At 41.1% G+C, this 21,816-nt stretch overlaps 1 protein-coding gene across 2 annotated transcripts in view; it reads left to right on the top strand.

The window, feature by feature from the left end:
* Positions 1-21,816, top strand: part of LSM1 (LSM1 homolog, mRNA degradation associated) — a 257,561-nt gene that overhangs the window by 45,923 nt on the left and 189,822 nt on the right. The window contains exon 2 of one of the 2 annotated variants that reach the window (XM_044084308.1): positions 14,144-14,212. The exons of the other annotated variant lie outside the window; for it this stretch is intronic. Within the exon in view, the coding sequence (XP_043940243.1) occupies positions 14,144-14,212 (69 nt within the window). The remainder of the gene's footprint in view (positions 1-14,143; positions 14,213-21,816) is intronic. 2 annotated transcript variants of the gene reach the window in all.

Below are 21,816 nucleotides of genomic sequence, written 5' to 3'. Positions count from 1 at the left end.
TGATATTCGGGCCGACCGAGGACAGCGGACTACCCAAGTGTAAGGACTGCAGCAATGTGGATCTTCGAACATCTACATTTATGGTAGGTACAAAACTGTACTTTTTTTGCTCCAAACGTACCTTTCGGAGTTGTGGCCAAAAAGTTCAATCTTGGTCTCCTCAGACCATAACACATTTTCCCACATGCTTTTGGGAGATTTTGTGTTTTTCAAATTTTAGCTGGGCCTTTGTTTTTTGTGTGCAAGAAAAAGCTTCGGTCTTGCAACCCTACCCCATAGTCCAGACATATGGAGAATACAGGAAATTGTTGTCACATGTAGTACAGTGTTTACCTTGACAACAGCGAATTGCCCTAAGGCAAATGCACTTGTGTTCGAAAGTTCATTTTCAAAGTATGAGAAACTTTAATTGTGCAAATGACTAAAGGTCGAATGCGCGCCATACCATTCGCATAAATCAGTGCGACCTAAGTACGGTCGCATACATAAATATGTAGTTTCTGCATTCTTTCTTAGACTTCAGTGTACATGTTGGAGTTGGTGCAAGTTTACAGTGTGTATTCCCTCATCCAGGAGTGAAATATGGAGGAAAGAAGCTCTGTAAAGAGTAAGCTGCCTGTAGTATGTAAATAAGGTTACCTGCCCTGATATTGGAAAGCAAGATTTCTCATGTAGTATGCATTCAAAGTGTAATATATATATATATATATATATATATATATATATATATATATATATATATATATATATATATATATATACGAAAACTGCATTAAGTAACAAGACACTCTAGTGTAGTAGGCTTAAATTGTGGCAGGGAAAAAAGCTGAAGTAAACTTGCATGAAGGCAATTTGAATGACATTATACCTGTACTGTGTGTGCTTATGTGAGATTTAGTGCTGTTCCACAGAATAGTGAGTGCGCTGTTAAATGTCTTTTCAGGTTAGGGATAGTGAATCACAGGAATATGCACCCGGTACATTGAATACTGTGTACAGTACAAGCAGGATGCAAAAGGGACTGAAATTGCTAATAGTAGACTGGTATCAGTACTACCAGAAGTGTGTACAGGTTAAGCAGTACTGGTGTACGCGTAAAAATAAGGAAAGCTATAAGGATAGATGTGTAACGGAATCTGACATAAATGGCTATAGATTTAAGAGCAATCCCCATTACCATGCACCTGATGTGTTACAAGGGGAGTTAATGAGAGTGAAAGATTAACTTAAATGTCATGCAGAGCAGTCTGTAGAAGACCTATGCAAGATGGTTGCAGAAGTGCTAGCCAGTACATAAGCTGATGTGGTAAATGAGTTGCCAAATACTAGTGCCCTGAAACAAAGCATTGGGAGGCAGCGGTACAAGCGAAAGGTGTCATGTTCAAAGATTTTCCTTCCCTGAGGGAGTTGACAGCAGAAATGCTACCATTGAAGAGTGGTTCATTTATTATAAAACATAGCAGATACATGTAGTGACAGCAATGTTGTTGTGATAACTACAAAGGACAATTTGAGTATGATGTGCGAGTCAGAATATATAATGGCAGATGGTACCTTTCCTGTCAGCACAAGTGAATGCAGACAAATACCTTGCATTGTGCACTGAATGGTGATGTGAGCAAAAAAGTGGTACCTGTGGTGTAAGAGATTCTGCCCAGCAAAAAGGTGGTACCTGTGGTGCAAGAGATTCTGCCCAGTAAAACAAAGTGTGTTATGACACCTTTTGGAGTTTAATAATACTGGAATTGTGCAATGAACATGATCTCAGACTGTTGCTTAACATGGTTTTGACAGATTTCGAACATGCTGCGGTAAATTCTATTGGGAAGCATCTACCCAACACCTTAGCCAAGGGCTGTTGGTTTCATTTCTGTCAGTGTGGAGAAACATTCAGAAATTGCACTTAGCAGGGAACTTTGGTAGTAATTTATCTTTCGCAATGTTGTGCAAGGAAATACCTGCATTAGCGTTTGTTGCACCTGCTGAAATTAATAGTACCTTTGCAGAAATCGAAGCTGACATGCCAGAGGAGTGTAAGCCATTGTGTGTACCTTTTTTAAAGAAACCTACATCTATGGCAGGCCACGTAGGTATGGTGTGCATGGGAATACATCAGAGAGATTGCCCCCTTTGTTCAATAGCTCCTTCTGGAACCAACACTGTACCTGTGGAATTGGTACCCTCATAGTCGGAATGAAGTAGAGGGATGGCACAGGAGACTATGTAGTCTAATGGGAAAGAAAACGCTGTACATGCTTGATATTTTACATGCGGTACAGGTGGAGCAGAACCATGTGGATGATATAAGGTGTAGGCACTTGCTATGTCTGCCTTCCTCCCCAAAACTGAGACGATTGCTTGACAAAGAATTTACCTTTAGAAATCTGCTGACTAAAAGGACTGAGTTCACTTCTAGGGGGATTTGTCAAGTTGGTTGCAAAATATTGCTCTTTTTCATAGGAATAAAGATGTTGCTATACTTTACATGTCAGGTACGTTATTTCATTGTGATGTCATGGCTATATTCCTCATATAAAGGCATATCTCTTCACTGAATGGCTGCTTTGGGACCACGGGACAGTTATGTGGAAGGTTTGGTTGATTTTGGTCTGTTTGGAAGCACAGGAAGTTTGAAAAATGTCAAATATATTCCAGTACAGGATTTTTGACATTTTTCAAAATTCGTGGTTTTATTTTTGCTATTGCGAGTTGCTCATACGATGGTTCGTAATTGCCCGTTTCACACACATGAAGGTAAACTGTAGTATACAACCAGTACTTGCCAGAAATTCCTGCAGCTCTTTCAGTGTTGCTGTAGGTCTCTTGGCAGCCTCCCTGACCAGTTTTCGTCTGGTCTTTTTTAATCAATTTTGGAGGGACGTCCAGTTCTTTGCAACATCACTGTTGTCCCATATTTCCTCCACTTTTTGATGACTGCCTTCACTGTGTTCCATGGTATATCCAATGCCGTGGAAGTTTTTTTGCACCCTTCTGATACAGTTCAACAATGAGATCCCTTTGATGCTTTGTAAGCTCTCTGCGAACCATGGCTTTTGCTGTAGCAGGCAACTGAGTAAATGTCAGAAAAATCCCACTAGGACCGCTGAACTTTATTTGGGGTTAATCAGAGTCTCCAATTGATGGCAGGTTGTGTACCCAAGGAGACTGAAAGGTGCTTCAACAGTATTAGTTTAAGGGTGTGCATACATATGCAGCCAACTTATTGTATGTTTTTTATATCTTTTTCCCCTAACAGATTTGTTTGTTTTTAATTGAATTGTGCAGGTTATAGGTCACATTAAAGGTGAGAAGTTTTGAAATGATTTATTGTGGTCTCTTTCTTTTATATCGCACAAACCTGGCATTTTAACGGGGGTGTGTACACTTTTTAGATCTACTATGCACATGCTTCCAAGTGAAAATCCTAAGCTTCTAGACTTTTTTTTTTATACATATATGGAAGCCATATATATGTCCTGCCATTGTTCCCTTGTACATTGCTTAATCTGAACTCTTCCCGCTTCTTTTGATTCTTGGTTATTGTGCAGTATTTTTATATGCACTACTAACAACTTTTGTTCTGCTCTGGTAGTTTTTTCAGTTGAATCTAGGCCTGTCACTTAAGATTCCCCTATCCCTTTCTCTTTGGCTGTATTCTGTCCTTCCCCTGGTGGGAAGGCAGTCTCTAGTTTGCAGTCCAAATGCCTTCTTGGCCTCTTCCTATTCTATTATCTTTTTCTCTCTATTTTCTTCCAGTACCTTGGTTCCTTTTGCCAGTTTTCTCCAGTAAATTCCTGACCCCTCTTGCCTATTCTGTGTACCCTTGATTGCTGTCATCCCTATCGGCAACATCTCATTTTTTCATTCCCCGAGTAGGCTTAGTTCTTACAATACTTTCTGCTACTTTGAGTGTAATATTCATTATGGCTGTTCTTCTCAAGGGTTTTCATCCAAAGTCGTACTCTTTCCTTATTTCTCAAGTTTCCTTCCTGTTTTATCACCATCCCTTTCCACTTTGAATTATGACTTTCTGCTTGTGTTATGTATATGAGCCTTAATTGCATAGCTCTAAAATATCCCCTTCAAATCAGGTAATCTTAAACCACTTCCTTCTGTTGGATCAACTGGTCTCTCGACTATTGCCCTTTTCCCCTCCCAGATAAATTCCTTAGGTCATGTATATTTTTAGAGGTTAAAAACATTATTACTTGTATCTTGCTTTTTGTATCAAGCTTCTAGTTTTTTAGGTTTTTGCATTATCTTCAATTTAGTCTGTTCCAACATATCCTTAGTTGCCATCACAGACTTCTTTTTAATCCATACTCCTAAATATTTCATTTTGTTACCCATAAATATGGGCATTGTTGAACCAATTCATGTGTGGGTATGTAAAACAAATGCTGTAGCTGCAAATTATCTTCATTAATGTTATATCCCAAAACACTTGACACTGTTTCAAAATGTTCCACAACACTGAGATGTCCGTTTTTTAGAGTTTTATCAGTTACAAAATAATAGTTTGCAAGTAGTCAACTTTTCTTGATTGCCATACCAGTTATATCCTTAAATTTCTACGCCCTTTTTTTCCCCTCTGTACGTGCTTTAAATTTATAGCCATTGGCAAAGAAAATGAGTATGCCCCTGCCTAGTTCCTCTGTTAAGACAAAACTTATCAGAGAGGAACCATCCCACTTTAATTCTTGCTTCCAATCACTTGTATATCCATCAATTCCCTGATGAAAGAATAAAGGTTAATTAGAAATGCTTCCATTTCCCTACTCATAGGTTCATAGGTTCATACTAGGCTATCTGTCCTAGGGCATTTATAAGCCTAGCCAGAATGTGTTTGGCTTTCACCACCCATTTTTAAATTTATTTTGCTATGCCCTTTTTCGATGTTAGTATACTGTGCCTCTGTCTAACAGTGACACAGAAGTGATACCCGGGGTAAACCTATGATCTCCCATCCACTCAAGATTCCTCTTGAAGAGAGTCAATGAGGGACTCTGCCTAACCTGGACTGGGATTTTATTCCAGAGTGAAGGGAGCCTCTGGGTTATGAATCTGTCCCTCCAGCATGTCCTATTTATTTCAGTGCCGAGGTTCAAGTCTCTCGAGCGCGTAGCTCGATGGGATTTGGATTTTCTGAGGTGCAGCATGTCCATTAATTCCGGGTTGGACATGGCTTTATACGTCAGGCACATATCGCCTCTGAACAGGCGGTATGCCACTGAGTAGAGCTGGAGTTTTCTTTAAACGGGCAGCATATGGCATCTGTTTGAGCCCTTTGATCCTCTTGGTGAGGTACTTTTGGGGTCTTTCCAGTTGCTGCAGGTGTCTGGTAAGGTACATCCCAAAAGGGGCATTGTACTCCATTATGGGCCTGATGAGGGATGAGTAAAGAGGCACGATGACCTCCCCTGATCTAGATGTGAATCCCTTCATGATTAGGTGGGCTATATAAAATGTTTTTCTAACCACTTTTGCCACGTGGTTGTCAAATGAGAGATTGCTATCCGCTTGGGTCCCCAGGTCCCTAATTACTTCTTCTGTACTTAATGGATTACCACCTATGTGGTAATTTGTGGGCACTTTGTTTTTGCCAAAGGGGATGACTATATACTTTTTGGCATTTAGCTTGAGGCCATGGCAATGGCACCAGTTGTCTGTTTCTATGAGGCCCTTTTGGAGGATGCTTGTGTCAGCTGGAGAGTCGATTATGGCGCCCAGTTTGCAGTCATCTGCGAACTTGGTCAGCCACAGTCCTTCCGTGTTGGCCTGTACCTCCGAGAAATATATACCGAACGAGAGGTCCCAGAACTGAGCCTTGTGGGACACCACTTGTAACTGGTTTGGAGTCTGACATGGCTCCAGCAATTCTAACCATGTGGGTTCTGTCCTTGAGCCAGTTTGCAATCCATCTAGTGACATAGGGGTTTATATTTAAGCTGGTGAGCTTATCTATAATGCCCGAGTGGGGTATTGTATAGAAGGCTTTTGCGAGGTCCAGGTAGGCTGTGTGGACCACCTTCCCCTCGTCAATCGCCTTGGTGACTGTTTCAAAGAAATCAACCAGGTTTAAGAGGCAGGATCTGCCCTTAACAAAGCCGAACTGGGTAGGATCCATTGTCTGTAGGTCCCCAATATCTTTATTTATGAGGTCCATGATGATTCTTTCCATAGCTTTGCAGACCAAGCTAGTCATAGTCCCATATTCCTCTCAGATGCTTTCTTTTCATAAAGATCCAACACCACCATCAATATTTCTTTACTTTGTGTTTCCCTGTGGATCATCGTTTGAATGTTGTCAGATAATTGCCTTCCCTCCACAAAACTGCATTGATCCATATCTGCCAGTTTTGGCAACACCTTTGCTATTCTTTTAGCTATTATAGACAAACATTTTAAATTGAAAGCATTCTATACAAAACTGGATATGATCATTTTTCACCGTCTCTAGGTATTACAGCTACCACTGCTTTCTTCCAGGATGTTGGTGCTTCTCTGCCTTTTAAAATACTATTAAACAAAACCTTCCACATCTGTCTCACTTTCTTCTCTTAGTATTCCTAACTATCTGTTCTGAAGACTTTTCTGCAGATTGATGTATGTCACCCTTTTTATCTCATCTCCTGTTGTAATGAACTTATCCTGCTTTGATATACCGTAAGTCTTCCATAAATATTTCCATTTGTGCCCTTGATTTCCACATTTTCTGCTTAATTCGGGAATTTTATGAACACTTGTCTACAGGATCTCTGGCTACTTTTCTTCTCGGCTCCCTAAGTATGGCAACATCCATTTGTTACCAAAGCTGTTGTGCCAAAGGTATTTGTGCTCTGGAGTTACCCCTAAAAAGTTGCTTAACAGCCTTCTAAACTCTTGCATATTATCCAGATACTCCCTTATTTATTTTTTTTTTTTTTTTTTTTTTTTTTTTTTTTTTTTTTTAGCAGTCTACAGTTGCACAGCTTCTGTGAGATTCACCTTATTCTGCAATACTTTAACCTTTGTCAGCCCCTCTAAATTTCTGCTACTTCTTGACAGTAGCTCTGTTTAACTATTTTTAAGCTCAACTTTTCATTTTATCCCACTCACTAGCTGTAGCTTCTGAAGAAATTTTTATCTTCCTTAACTCCAAATAATTTGCACTACCCATTCTTTAAATTTCACCCCCTTTAACAGGTAGGTGGAAGTGCACTAGTGTCTCATTTTTACTTTAATACGCTGCATTTTTCTTATTTCAGACCACACACCAATAAAAACTAATTGAAGGATCTGTCAAATCCTTCAGTTAAATGCACATATTCCTATGAAATATAGTTTGTCTAGTGTAGCCCAGTTATTGTACCTTGAGAAATAATATTTAAATTCTGCAAGTTCATGCTACCGAAGTTACGTCTTCCATACCAAATATTTTCATTTTTTTTCAGGAATCTATAGTTTCACTCTTAGGACCCCAGATGTATCCTCATTTTTGCAGATCTAGTTCCTGTCCCCACCTAGAAGCAACATTTCCCATTGGAAGTTGATCATTTCTTCCAAAAATTATCTTAAGCTCCATAACAGCAGTTTTAGTTTGAATATAAATACATGCTAGTGTAATCCTCTTCTAATTCCAGTGCCACCTTATTAACGCACATCTACCATTATTATCTTTGCTTTTCTCTTCTCTCACTTTTGAAGCTCTCTAACATTTAATATAATTGCTCCCCTTTTCCCCACGCATCCATCCTGAAATCCTTTCTTTATCCGATTCGTATGCATTTCTTTCAAAATGTCTCGTGTGGCATTGCTATTTGCACTCTGCATTTCTTAATATAATTTAGTACTCTTACCTAGTCCATTTGATGGCACAGTGATGTAACATAGTGCTGCCACCTCACAGCAGAAGGTTTTCTGGTTCGATTCTTGGCTCCTGTGCCTTCTATGTGGTGTTTGCATGTCCTCCTTGCATTCATTTGGGTTTTGTCCAGGTGCTCCTGTTTCCTCCTACATTGCAAAGACATGCAGTAGGTGGATTGGAAATTATAAATTGGTCCTAGGTATGAGTGGTGCACCCACTGAAGAGGGTTGGGACTTGAGCTAGCAACCCGATCCTGTAAAACCCATATCTGCTACAGAAACGCGTACTGAAGGGTGGTACTTGCCCATTATGCTGAAGAGCCCAGGAGTCAATCCAGGACTTTGTCTATATCAATTCTGCAATATGGATAGCATACCCATTAAAAGTAGTGACCTATTATTCATAGGTTGGTACTAGGCTGTTGGCCCTAGGACCTATACAAGCCTAGCCATAATAATTCCCTGGCTATTTCTTCCCACACTATTTACTTCCCTGGACCCCTGTCTAGCAGGGCAATGGACGTGATCCCCGGGGTGAATTTCCTTTCTCCCATTCAATTGTCAAGGTTCCTTTTGAGGAGGGCCAAAGAGGCGCTCTGCTTGACATGTATGGGCAGTCTATTCCAGAGTCTGGGGTGTCTCTGGGTCAGGAACCTATCCCTCCAGCATGTTTTGTTTATTGTGATAAGATTTAGATCCCTGGAGCATGTGGCTCTGAGGGAATGGGATTTCATTGTGTAGCATGTCCAACAGCTCTGGGTTTGACATGACCTTGTATGTTAAGCAGAGATCGCCTTGGAGTAGACTATATGCGACGAGTATAGCTGGAGATTTTTAAGGCGGTCAGCATAGGGCATCTCCTTTAGGCCTGTGATTCTTTTAGCGAGGTATTTCTGCGGCCTTTCCAGTTGTTGCAGATGTGTTGAGAGTTGCATACCAAATGGGGAGTTGTATTCTATAATGGGTCTAATGAGGGATGAGTACAGGTGTACATGACTACTTTTTTAAATGTCGAATTCCAGGCAAGTTGATCTTTGTACAGCTGTTTCATGTAATCTCTTTTTTCACATTTTTCAAGACTTTTTGTTTTAATGAACACCAAAAAAAGACCCCTAGAACATGCTATAGCCTATTAACCTTCCTGATGGGAACATATGTTCCAAATCAACAGTTACACTCACAGGTATTACCTAACCTAAAGTTGATAGCATTAGCACAGGCTATAACAAGCAGAAGTTGCGGTCTGTCTCTTACCCTCCAAAATGTGACAAACTGCTTGTATACTTTCAGTTAAACATTAACTTTTCTCTTTTGAGTCATCTTATCTCCATGGAAACATAGGAGCCGAATGTACATCTGCCCTCCGCTGCAGACATCAACTTGCACTGAATATTTGCTAAAGGAAAACCAGCATATATATGCAAGAGACTCAGCCATTCTCATTACATTCAGCATTGTTTTTTGATTAAGTGAAGGACAGTAATCCAGACATTAACCTTTGCAAAAGTAAGAGAGAACATTTCCACTGTATACATTATAAGCTGTTCTCATTACTTTCAGCATGTTTTTTGATTAAGCCAAGGACAGTAATCCAGACATTAATCTTTGCAAAAGTAAGAGATAACATTTCTATGCTATATATATTATAATCCATGCACTTTTACACCTCATTTATTTATTTATTTTCAGTTTGATTACCGGGGAAGTCCACTGGGCCAAGAAGTGCCCATTTTCAGCGGAGGCCCGGGGAGAAAAGCTCCATGAACAGTATAATACAATATAGGTTACAAAATGCAAATAAAGGTTGCAAAGTGAAATACCATACAGTATAGGTTGCAAAACCGAAAATAAAGGTTACAAAGTGAAATACAAGAGTAGGGTTCATACATCCGAGAGTTGCTGAGTGTAGTATACATTGCGACAGTTTAACAACTTGACTCATTGTTTCATAAAAAAAAAAAAAAAAAAAAAAAAAAAAAATTTACATGCTTGGAGTCAAAGTCTGCTAGTTCTGGATCTTTTGAGAAATAAGAATAAGTATGAGAGTATAGTGGAGTGGGGGTAAGGAGAGCTTAGTGGGGAGTCCCTAGAATTTAAGTGGGGTGAAAGCAGGAGCATTTCCGTTTGGAAGATAGGTGAAGAAAAAGTTGAGTTTTGAAGGATTCAGTGTTTGGTGTAGTCCTAAGTGAAGGAGGCAGAGAGTTCAATTTTTTACCTAGAGAAAAGGAGAGTAAAAGCTGGCCAGCAGGTCGTTTGGGTTTAAGAATGGAGATTAGGTTTTGGTGTTCAGATCTCTGTGATCTGTTAGGGATGTATGGATAAAGGATGTCCTTTAAGGCTTGGCATTTATCAGGGGAGAATATTAGTTTGTGAACAGTGGTTAGTTGTAGATAGTCTAGGTGGTTAGGGAGTTCTAACCAGTTCAGAGAGTGAAGGCTGAGGCAGTGGTCAGTTGATGTTTTGGATTTGGTGGCAGATTTAGAGATCTTATTATAGCAAGCTTAGAGGTGTTGGTAACAGACAAATTGGTTAGAAGAGGTGCTCCATATAGAAGGGAAGGTAGGAGGTAGGTGGTTCCAGGGTATGCCTAGTGGAGATGGAAAGAAAGTGATTGTTCCTATATAGCATACCTAGCTTTTGGTGGGTTTTCTTTGTTTTGTTGTATGTGAAGATCAAATTTGAGGTGTTCAATCTATGGTAATGCCAAGGGGTTTTGCAGAGGGGACCACTTCAGTGGCAGTGTTAGTTTGGCTTAGGACATTGAAAGTGTTTTTGTCCAAAGAGGAAACCTTGGATGGGAGAAAAATTAGCATTTTGGATTTATTGGAGTTGAGAGGTGGTTTTGGTGCATCCAGGTCTCTGTAGTGGTAAAGGCTAATTGGGTTTTGGTCAGTAGTTCAGGAATGTTTGGGGCAGAGCAGACCAAGGTAGAATAATCAGCGTATTGGATGACTGGTGTCAGGGATGAAGGTGTGAAGGTTATTTATAAAGATGTTGAAAAGCATAGGTCCAAGGATGGACCCCTGAGGAACGCCAGTAGGTGTAGGCAAGAAGGAAGAGAAGGAGTTCTTCCATTTGACTGCTTGAGATCTATCCGATAGGTAACTGGAGAACCAGGAAAGAGTATTTGGGGAAAGATTGAGATTAGCCAGATGATGAAGGTGAGTGTGGGAGATGGTGTCAAAGGCTTTTGAAAGATCTAGCAGTACTGTGCATACAATGACTCCAGAGTCTCGTGCTTGATTTACAGTTTCTAGGAAGGGATAGTAGGGCAGTTGTGGTACTGTGGCCAGGCCGGAAGCTATGCTGGGTGGGTGTTGGGAGGTGATCTTGAATTAGATAAGGTAAAAGTTGGTGGTGGACGCATTTTTCTAGAATTTTAGATATTGGAGAGAGTAGGGCGATGAGGCGGAAGTTAGAAATAGTGGTGTTTTTGCCTCCTTTGTGAAGAGGTAGGATGTAGGCTGAACGCCAGAGTTTTGGTACGTATGACTCATTTAAGGATCTATTAATCAGAATACTAATTGGGAGAGCGATACCTTTAGCTGCATGTTTGAGGAAGGAAGAGGGAATGTTGTCAGGGGCATTAAAGCATGGCTTTAGCTTGGATAGAAGCTTTTTTATAAAAGTGGAAACCAGTTTGAGATGGAAATTGAGGGGATTGTTTGGGTTGTTGGGTGAAGTGAAAAGGGAGTTAGGTGGGTTGTTAGGGAATGTTTTGGTTAGCTTGGCTATGGATTCAGTAAAGAAGGTATTGAAGTGGGAGCTCAGTTCACTGTTGGATAGATTAGGGTTAGGGCAAGGGTTGTTTTGAGATCCGGGATGAAGTAGGGAGTTGACTGATTTCCAGAATTGTTTTGGGTTTTTTTATTATTGGACTGGAGTGTATTATAGTAGATTTTATTTGTCCTAGGTAATAAGTTTTTTTACTTTGTTGCGGAGTTGGGTATATAGGAGTAAGGTAGAGGACAATTTTATTTTTCTGATAGAGCTTCCAGGATTTGTCTCTGTGATGTATAATTTTAGTTTCTTTGGTCAGCCATGGTGCAGAATTAGTTTTGATTCGCTTATTGCTTAGGGGGGGCTAGGGAGTTGAGTATCTGGAAAGATGTTAAAATGCTCAACAGCATTGTTGAGTGGGAGGGGTATTTAGAGGTTGCTAGTTAATTTGTTTAAAGATGTTAGAAAAAATTAAGGGGTTGAAGTTGCTGAGGTTACGAGATTGAATATAGAGATGTTGGTGTTGGATGGAGCTAATTGATCGATGGATGAAGGCAGGGAGATGGTCACTGAAGGTGTCAGGGATAGTGCCACAGAGAGTGATTTTGTTTGGATGGGAGACTAGAATCCAATTTAAAATGGACCCTGGGGGGTGATTTTTGTTAGGGCGAGTAGTTGAAGAGATTACTTGGGTGAAGTTTAGAAGGTTGAGAGCTCATCTGTCCCAGCAGCCCAAGATTACACCATATTAACTTTATATGCTTGTTTCAGCCTTTTTTATATTGTAATACCTACATTTCTTAGATAAGTACTTGCTTACTTTATTATATAAAACAGTCATTGAAAAGACTTTCACCCCCTCATTGTAGATGCCCCTGACTACGTACTACACAAATGTAATTTGCTATGTAATACACAGTGTACATCATGAAGTGTTCTATACAAATATTAAGAAAAAAATTTTGTTCATTACTTTACTTTTTTTCTCATTTTTAATGTACTAAACATTGACATGAAGTGGGGTATATGCTTTACAGTCTGTCCACAAGTTTAACAGAGCCAACAGAGGTCCAGTCTTTCTCGGCCACTTTTTCTGGGAAAACTGTATTTCACAAATGTGATTAATGCTGTATAATCTCAAATTTATTCAGTAATTTCAGGATTGGTGGTAGTCTTCCTGGTCATCTCCATCTCCCAACACCAGACTCTGGTTCAAGTCCAATGTATTCCCGATTCGTATAGTAGGCTCTTGTGTGTTTTATGTATTGGCATTTTCCTTTGGAACAATGGAAGTTTTTCACTGGCAAAGTCCCCTTCTGTTTGATAGCTCGCATTTTGTTCAAGCTTTTGTATTTCCTGCGTAGCCTGTTCTGCATAAAAATGTATTTAATCCTCCAGGAAAAATATTTTGTAGACTACTGGATATAGCAGCTGGAATTTTACACTTGCCCATCTTGACATTCCCTAATTTGCTGAGATGCATTTGCTTTTCTTCTGTCTGGTGTACAGTGAATGTTTATTTTCCACAAACACTCTTTCTCCAAATCCTCATGTGGAATACCAGTCCATTTTCTTAAAGCTAAGTTTGTTCCTTCCAGTTTCTCTAGTATAGCAGCAAATCTGTTTTCTCTGCATGCTTTGTCCTCTGCTACCCTTTTTTGAAACATTTTTCTTGTACTCTGCCAGCTTTTTATTAATTTTGACCTCTGATTTTTGCAGTGCATCTGTACATCTATTTAAAGCTTCTTCCATTTTCCAGCCTTTTGTTCGAGTTGATGTACTCCCATGTTCATGTATTTTAATCCGTTGAGAGTACATTTGATATATATTTTGTGTAAATTACTGGAAGCCCTCTCTTGCTCCAAAACTGGAGTTTGAACTCTCTTTGCTGAAGACCTGTAGGACTCTTCCCAGTCAGTGTTTTCTCTTCACCTTTTCTAGTTAATTTTCTTTCAGGCTCTCTCTGCTGGCATCCAGGCAGTGTACTTACTAGCCAGTAACTGAAGTTTACAAAAGCTGGCATAATTTCTAGTCCATGTTTCTCAGTTTATTTTTTCACATTGGTAGAGTTGAAACTAGCTGCTATTCAGTGTGCAGCCATCTTGGAAGTCCCTAACTAAAACCATTTGATCTTCAGTGTCCACTTTGTTTATACTTCTCACAACCTTGCCTTGCTCGTAAGGTTATCGGTATTCAAGGCCCAGTGTTCTGCACTCTGCCCTTCACTTTTAAGATCAAGGCATACAGCAGGCAAATTCACAGTATGACTTGAACATAACATTTTTGTAGATTCCAGCATCTTTTGTTGAGGTGATTTGTTATATAGAGTGTCTTTTTTTTTTCTTTCTGATTTTGGTAGACACATACTTGTCTGCTTACTTTTTCTCCCATAGCTTTATGATCTAGAACATACTTTTTTTATTGGAATCGCCATTTGTAATCCTAATTTAGATCCTTTTTGTTATGCTATAGTGCTTGTCCTGTGTCATGTTTGTCTGGTTTATTGTTGTAGTCCACCAATGCAGGCCATCATTTTGCATTGACAAATGATCTTCTTTTTTTTTTTTTTTTTTTCCAGAAAAACATTTGGTGCTGCTTCGAGATGGACGCACACTAATTGGGTATTTAAGAAGTATAGACCAATTTGGTATGTATGCATGAAGTTTCTGTGTAAATAGTGTAGACAAACATGAATTTTATGGTTGCATTGACCTTGTCCCTCCAACATAAATATGTACACATGCACATTTCCCAGTGCAAACCAGTGTGTGTGTATCTGTTTTTAATTTATTTATTTTTACATACTGGGTTATCCAGTGAGTCAGACTTGTAATGAATTCCTGAAAGAAAAAGAGGTCTTAGTATGTAGCCATATCTTTGAATTACAGACATGGACTAATACACTACTAGTCAGGGGATTAGTAATGTTCATTTTATTGGGATTGCATTGCTAATTAAAGGTTTAAGTTTGTACGAAAGGAAGATTAGTAAAATGGGGGAAAGAATAAGTAACAGTAGGGAGGAGAGGTTAAGGTCTGTAAGGGATCTCTGTCTTAGGTAAGAGCTAAGTTTACAGTTTCTACAAAAGGTGGAATACATCTAAATGCCCATTTACCTGGGTAGGATGGTACCTGGATTAGTTAGTCTTTTAAGTTGTGCATTCTTCGGCATTTTAGAATATTGCTTAAAGTAACTTATGGCCACCTTTTGAAAAACCATGCCTTGATGTTCATCGTGCATACAGCTGCAGTCATAACAGATGGGTTATCCTGCCATCAGGCGGGTCCTCGGCCGAATTCCAAAGTCTAGGTCCGGCGTCGGTTGTCGTCGCCTCTTCCCTGACGTCAGTGCGGCAGGGGTATAAAAGAACCAGCCGACGCCATTTTCTTCAGTCTTTCTTGCCGCGCTGTGCCCGAAGCAGAAGCAGTTCGCAAGTGCCGGTCGGCCAGCTCCTGAGATTACGAATATTTTTCAACCGAAGTCTTCTTAAGTACCCCATTGGGGAAACTTTTCTTGCCTCAGACCGATGTCAGACAAAGTTAGTAATTGCATTTCATGTGGGAAGCAAATACCGCATAAGGATTTCCATTCCTTCTGCATTCCTTGCTTAGGCCCAGACCACGACGTCTTGGCCTGTCGTTTTTGTGCTAGATTCAACAAACTCACTATTAAGCATCGGGCGGAGTTCACCCAACACAATTTTGGTAAAAAATTTAATTACATTATGTCGTCTGATACTCCGACTCCAGTTTTAAGTAAAAGACGCAACGATAAGAACCGACCTACGAGGTCCGCGACTTCTACAGACACCACGCTAAAGCCGGCTACAGGTGCTCCGGTTCTCAGCGAGGCGCCTACACAGCCCCTGAGTACCAATGACGCTTCTTTAGTGGTGTCTTCAGTGCCCGAGGTCGCAGGCTCCTCGGCCCCCACCCCGACTACAGATACCGACGCCACTGTTGGCGGGGAAACTGAGTTTAGACAGGCCTGCCACCTCGGCCTTCTTCTTTTTCCATTAAGACTTTCACAAAATCTAAAACCGCCATGAAAACTAAAAGACAAGCTCCACAGAGCCCCTCTCAAGGCCCCATGCCTAAAAAACAGATGCTCAAAATGGCTGAGGATTTGATTACTCTTATCAGGGGTTCTCAACCCCCCTCGGACAAAAGGCCCAGATTGGAGGAAGACTAGCCTTCCTCGGACCAGGCCTCCATTACCTCAGAACATTCTGAAGACCAGGAATATTCATACTCCCCTTTTGAAGATTCTGATGAGGAGTCCATTCCCTCTGTCTCCCCCCCTGAGGACTATTCTTTTGGGGAAACCTTGCATACCTTGAGGGAACACTTCCACTGGGAAGGCCAAGATTACTCAGTCTCCAAGAAAAGACTCAGGGATTTTCTCTTGCTCCCTCAGCACAGGCCTCTGGCTATCCCTCCTGTCTTAGACATACTAGATGATGTGTATTCAGAGGCCAGCCTTAACCCAGATTCTTTACCACCAGCTCCAGTTAAGCCTGACTGGTATTACCGGGTTCCTGATTCACACCAATTCCTTTACAAAAGCCATGCTGCTTACCCAGAAACTATTTCACAGGGTCCCAAGGGAATTAAGGCCTCTACTGCCAAAAATCCATTGCCTTCAGAGAGAGATTCCAGAGCTTTAGAAAGGTGGGGAAAAAAGGTATACACCTCGGCCACTTTAACCATGAGGGCATTAAATTGTCAGTTCCATATGTTAAAGTATCAACTGTTTTTGTTATCTCAGTTGAAAAGCAAAATGTCACAACCTGAGCAACCAGACTTGAAGGAGTTGCATGATTTGTTGCATAGTGCAGAGCAAGTGGGTATTCATACCTTGCAAAGTGGTTTTGATGCTTTAGAGGCCTCATGTAGAGCTGCTGTTACAGGGTCTGTCATACGTAGACATGCTTGGTTCAAAGAGCAAACCTTACCAGATCATGTCAAAGCTAAATTACTAGATGCACCTCGTCAAAAAGATGTAATGTTTGGTGGTAAAGCTGAGGAGGTATTAAAGAAAATGGAGGAAAAGGCAAGATCAATGCAAACAGTGAAAGATTTCCTACAGGTACAACCTCCACGTTTCAGTAGAAACTGGCCTTCAAATAATTGGTCCTTTCCAGCCTCTGACAGACCTCAAAGAGGTAGATACAGGCGCCCGAGGGGTAGAGGGCAATCTCTAGGATCATTTAGAGCCAGACAATGGCAAGCATCTACACCAAGAGGTGGAGAGGATAGATCACAGCCATTCAGAAAGCAGACACAATGACTTTCCCCTTTGCATGCCAAGCAAAGCTCTAATGGCAGCACCTTTAGGCGGAAAACTGGCATTTTCGAAAAATTGGCATATTGTCACAAAAGACAAATGGATCCTGGACATTATAGACAGAGGCTACAGATTCCACTTTCACACCTTTCCAAAAATGCGAGGCATGCCAAACCTGCCACAAAATCAAAGGGCAGAGGCACAAAAACAAATTTCAGCTCTCATGGACATGAAAGCTATTCAAGAGGTACCTGCACAAGAACAGGGTCAAGGTTTTTATTCCAGACTTTTCCTGGTACCAAGGAAGGACAAAGATTGGAGACTTATTTTGGACCTATCCATCCTAAACGCATATTTACTCGTACCAAAATTCAAGATGCTCACATTACAGCAGCTTCTTCCCATGCTGGGCAAGGAGTCTTGGCTGGTAACATTGGACCTCAAGGAGGCATACCTGCATGTCCCTATCAGACAAGGTTGCAGAAGATACCACAGATTTCTTGCAGGTTCAACCCATTATCAATTCTCTGCATTGCCCTTGGCTTATCTGCTGCGCCCAGAGTGTTCACGAAATGCCTGGCATCAGTAATTGCCTTCTGCAGACTTCAAGGGATACAAATATACCCATATTTGGACGACTGCCTGATCCAAGCGGACAGCAAGCACATACTTCTGAAACACCTGGCGTTTGTAATAAAGTTGTTGAACTTTCTGGAATACACAGTCAACAAAAAGAAATCAAAACTAATACCCTCGCAAGCAATAATTTTCCTGGGTGCCAGCTTGAATACAAACACCCAGATGGCCTACCTCACGCTAGAGAAACCAGGGCAACTATCTCAATACTTCAGAAAAATGGCAACCCTCACCAGGCTGACTGCAAGGAAAATCCTGCAGGCTCTGGGATTCATGGCATCTTGCATCCTGCTAATCCCATGTGCAAAGCTGCATATGAGGAAGCTTCAATGGTACCTAAAAAAACTTATGGTCTCAACACAGCCACAGTTTGGAAACAATTATACCACTCCTTCCATGTCTCCAAAAGGAATTTCTGTGGTGGGCTCAAGCATGCCAAAGAAACATAGGTCTCCCATTCTGCATGCCTCAAGCAAATCAAATCATCACAACAGACGCCTCGGACTACGCCTGGGGGGCGCACATGACAGATCAGTGCATTCAGGGCAAATGGTCCCAAAAAGAAAAACAACTACACATCAATCAAAAGGAAATGCTAGCAGTAAAAAATGCTATTATGGCCTTCAAAGACCTACTGCATCCAGGCCAGCTATTGATAAGAACAGACAACACCACAGTGATGTGGTACATAAACAAACAGGGAGGAACCCATTCATATCCCCTGTGCAGGCTAGCCATGTCTCTTTGGAACACGGCTCTGGAATTACAAATCCATCTTCAAGCACAATTCCTGCCAGGCAAGGAAAACATGCTGGCAGACAACCTAAGCAGAAATATGACAGATCCACACGAATACACAAATGGAAGTTGCATCCTCAAATTTTTGCAAAGATAATTCAAGCATGGGGAAGGCCAGACATAGATCTCTTTGATACCCACAGAAATTACCAATTGAAAAAATTCTGCTCAAGGACCTTTTATCCACAAGCCTGGAAAGTGGACGCACTGTCCTTCAGTTGGACAACATTGATAGTTTATGCCTTTCCACCTCTTCCTCTGCTGCCCAAAGTTCTAATAAAAGCCAGAGCAGACAGACCGAAGATGATTCTCATTGCTCCAGACTGGCCAAGACAACACTGGTACCCACTCCTGAGGAGCGTGGTGCATTCCCCACCATGGATCCTGCCTCTAATGCCTCTTCTGTTGACCCAGCACAACTTCAAAATCCTTCAGTCAGCTGAAGACACTCAACCTAGCCGCATGGAGGATTCCTTGATTTCCCAACAGACCCTCCTCTCCAAGGAGGTGCAGGATGTCATTTTGGAGGCCAGAAGTCCTTCTACTAGAAAAGCCTACTCTGCCAAATGGAAACGGTTTTGTGCCTGGAATCAGAAAAAGGGACAGAATCCTGGGATACTGAATTTACCTCAAATATTACAGTACCTAGCTGAGATGCTAAACAGTGGACTTTCTTTCTCCGCCATCAAAATCCATGCTTCAGCCATTTCTGCACACTACAACACTGATCCTCCTTTATTCTCTCATCCCCTCTTAAGACAGTTCCTCAGAGAGGCAAAGAATATAAAACCCCCAAGGAAGCAACCAGTACCTGCTTGGGACCTCAATTTCATTTTAGAAAAACTGACCCTGCCTTCATTTGAGCCAGCAGCTTCATCAGAACTGCAATATTTGTCATGGAAAACAGCCTTCCTTCTGGCTATCACCTCAGCACGCAGGGTTTCGGAACTACAAGCCCTCATGGCTGTGCAACCTTTCATCATTTTCCATCAGGACAGAGTTTCCTTACGAACCAACCCTTCCTTTATGCCAAAGGTAGTATCCAGCGTAGCCTTGAATCAGGCTATCCACTTACCTACTTTTTATCCTAATCCACAAAACAAAGGGGAGAGACTACTACATTCCTTGGACATTCACAGACAGCTTCATTTATTATTTGGACAGGACAAAGCCATTCAGAAAATCAGAGCAACTCTTTGTGTCCTATGCTACAGGTGCTCAAGGAAAGGCTATTTCTAAAGAGACAATCTCAAGAATGTATAGCCCACTGTATACGCTTTTGTTGTTCTTTTCATAGTAAGACTGCACCTACAAGCATCAGATCTCACTCCACAAGGGCCACAGCTACCTCTGCAGCTTTCCTTAAAGGGGGGGGGGGTTCCTACCAAGGATATTTTGGAAGCAGCCACTTGGAGTTCTGTACATACTTTCTCCAAACACTATCACCTACCACTGTACTCTAAATCTAGAGCGGGCTTTGCCACAGCAGTCTTGCAGGGCATCCTTGCTCCTCCTAGTTCCACTTAGTGCCTGCCACCCCTTTTTAGCTTTGGGATTCTACCCATCTGTTATGACTGCAGCTGTATGCACGATGAACATAGTACAGTTTTGTACCTACCATAAATGTAGATGTTAGAGTGCTAATACAGCTGCAGTCCAGGTTTCCCTCACTCCTTCCCCTCTTGGGACAGGCCTAATGACAAGCACCTCCTCCTACAACCTGATTGGGGTATTCTTTTATGGCGTATTTGCTTGCAACTACTGTTTTTTGATTGTTAGATTGCATTATTACATAAATTTGTTTTGCCCTCCTTCTGGGGGCACCTGACATCTGGGGCAAGAAAAACTGAAGAAAATGGCGTCGGCTGGTTCTTTTATACCCCTGCCGCACTGACATCAGGGAAGAGGCGACTACAACCGATGCTGGACCTAGACTTTGGAATTCGGCCGACCGAGGACCCGCCTGACGGCAGGATAACCCATCTGTTATGACTGCAGCTGTATTAGCACTCTAACATCTACATTTATGGTAGGTACAAAACTGTACTTTTCTTGTGATTGGTTACCTTTGGAGTTTATTGTAAATTTCTTCTGTTTTTTTACCCTTTTTATAAATATAAAATTTCGATCACCAGAGTTGTAGGCACCTTCCGGGGTGGTAATTTAAGTAATGGATAGAGCTAATTTATGTATAAGAGAATATTTGCAAAATTCAGCCTGTCGCCGTGCTAAGCAGGTATTTTAGTGAGCCTTATTTGCCATGAAAGCAGCAGAGTTTGTCTGGCGCATCTATGCTTGGAGTTTAAAGGCTGTTCCACTGAACAGGATCCAGGGAGGCAGGACTGAGTTTGCAGTTAAGTTTTTATTTCGGTAGATATGTTACTAATCTGTAAAGCATTATGGATGCTTGTTAGCTTATTTTGTGGTTATTTGAATGTGACGTGAATGCAGGTGTTGGGTTGGCCCGGAATACATTTTCAATGGGGAAAGTAGGTTTTTAATGTCTGTTGGGATGTGTCCATTGTTGGTTAGCTTTGCAGAATCCAGTCTCTGTCTGGAACTTTTTCTGGATGGGATTTATTCAGGTACCCCATTATTTGCCATGTTCTATAAAAGGCTGGTTAGTCACTTGCTGTAAACTGTTTAATATATTGATATTCTTATAACGTAGGGTTGTGGCAGAATATGGATTAAAAGGAACAAGTTAATTCAATTACAGCTGAAATATTAATTTGCCTTTTTCTCAGTGCAGTGCAACTTTTTTAACTTGCATAATGCTAAGATAAAGTTTAGAACCCTAGTAGGGGACATTGCAGGGTTAGCAGAATATGTAAGCTGTGATAGAACTAGAGACACACAGCTTTGTAATGGCCTTGAGCTGTAACATTTCTGTCAGAAATGTTGAATACTTGAAGGCATAGGCAAAAACATGAGTTGTCCTGTAGCCCGTAGGGATTGAAGCTTGGGTAAAATTTGGATAATAATGGCTAGGCTTATAAGGGCTCTTAAGCAGTTAGCCTGATATTCTCCTATAAACAAGATACCAGTATATGTGCCAGGGTTCTGATTCTGATCCGCCATCTTTTACTAGGGATTTTTGTACATGATAGCTTGCTTAGAATCTCTACTGAATCAACAAGTGTGGAGTAATGCAGTGGATTTGTAGCAAATTTAGTAGTCTGCAGCATTCTCTAACATGTACTTATTAGCCTAGGAATTCTGGACAAAGATTCAAAATAGGCCACAGATTTTAAATGTTGCTGTTATGAACTTAACACAGCTATTCTTGCAAAGTCTTACCATAACTGTAGATGTCCTCTTCTATGTTGTAGTATTCTCTACAAATGGGTTGTATTCTGCCCAATGACCTGACATCTGGCCTATATACAAAAGCTCAAAGCCACTGCCTATGTGTGGGACATCGCACAAAGGCACAGAATGTCGGCCATAAAAGGGATGTCCGCACTTAAAATCTTCAGAATAAGTAAGCCCCATTAGGAAAAGAAATTTGAAGGAAATCCAAAGGAAGCC

The sequence above is a fragment of the Protopterus annectens genome, chromosome 9.part0, assembly GCF_019279795.1.
Source record: "Protopterus annectens isolate FY-2018-M chromosome 9.part0, PAN1.0, whole genome shotgun sequence".
Taxonomy (NCBI): domain Eukaryota; kingdom Metazoa; phylum Chordata; order Ceratodontiformes; family Protopteridae; genus Protopterus; species Protopterus annectens.
This window is presented reverse-complemented; position numbering and strand designations above follow the sequence as displayed.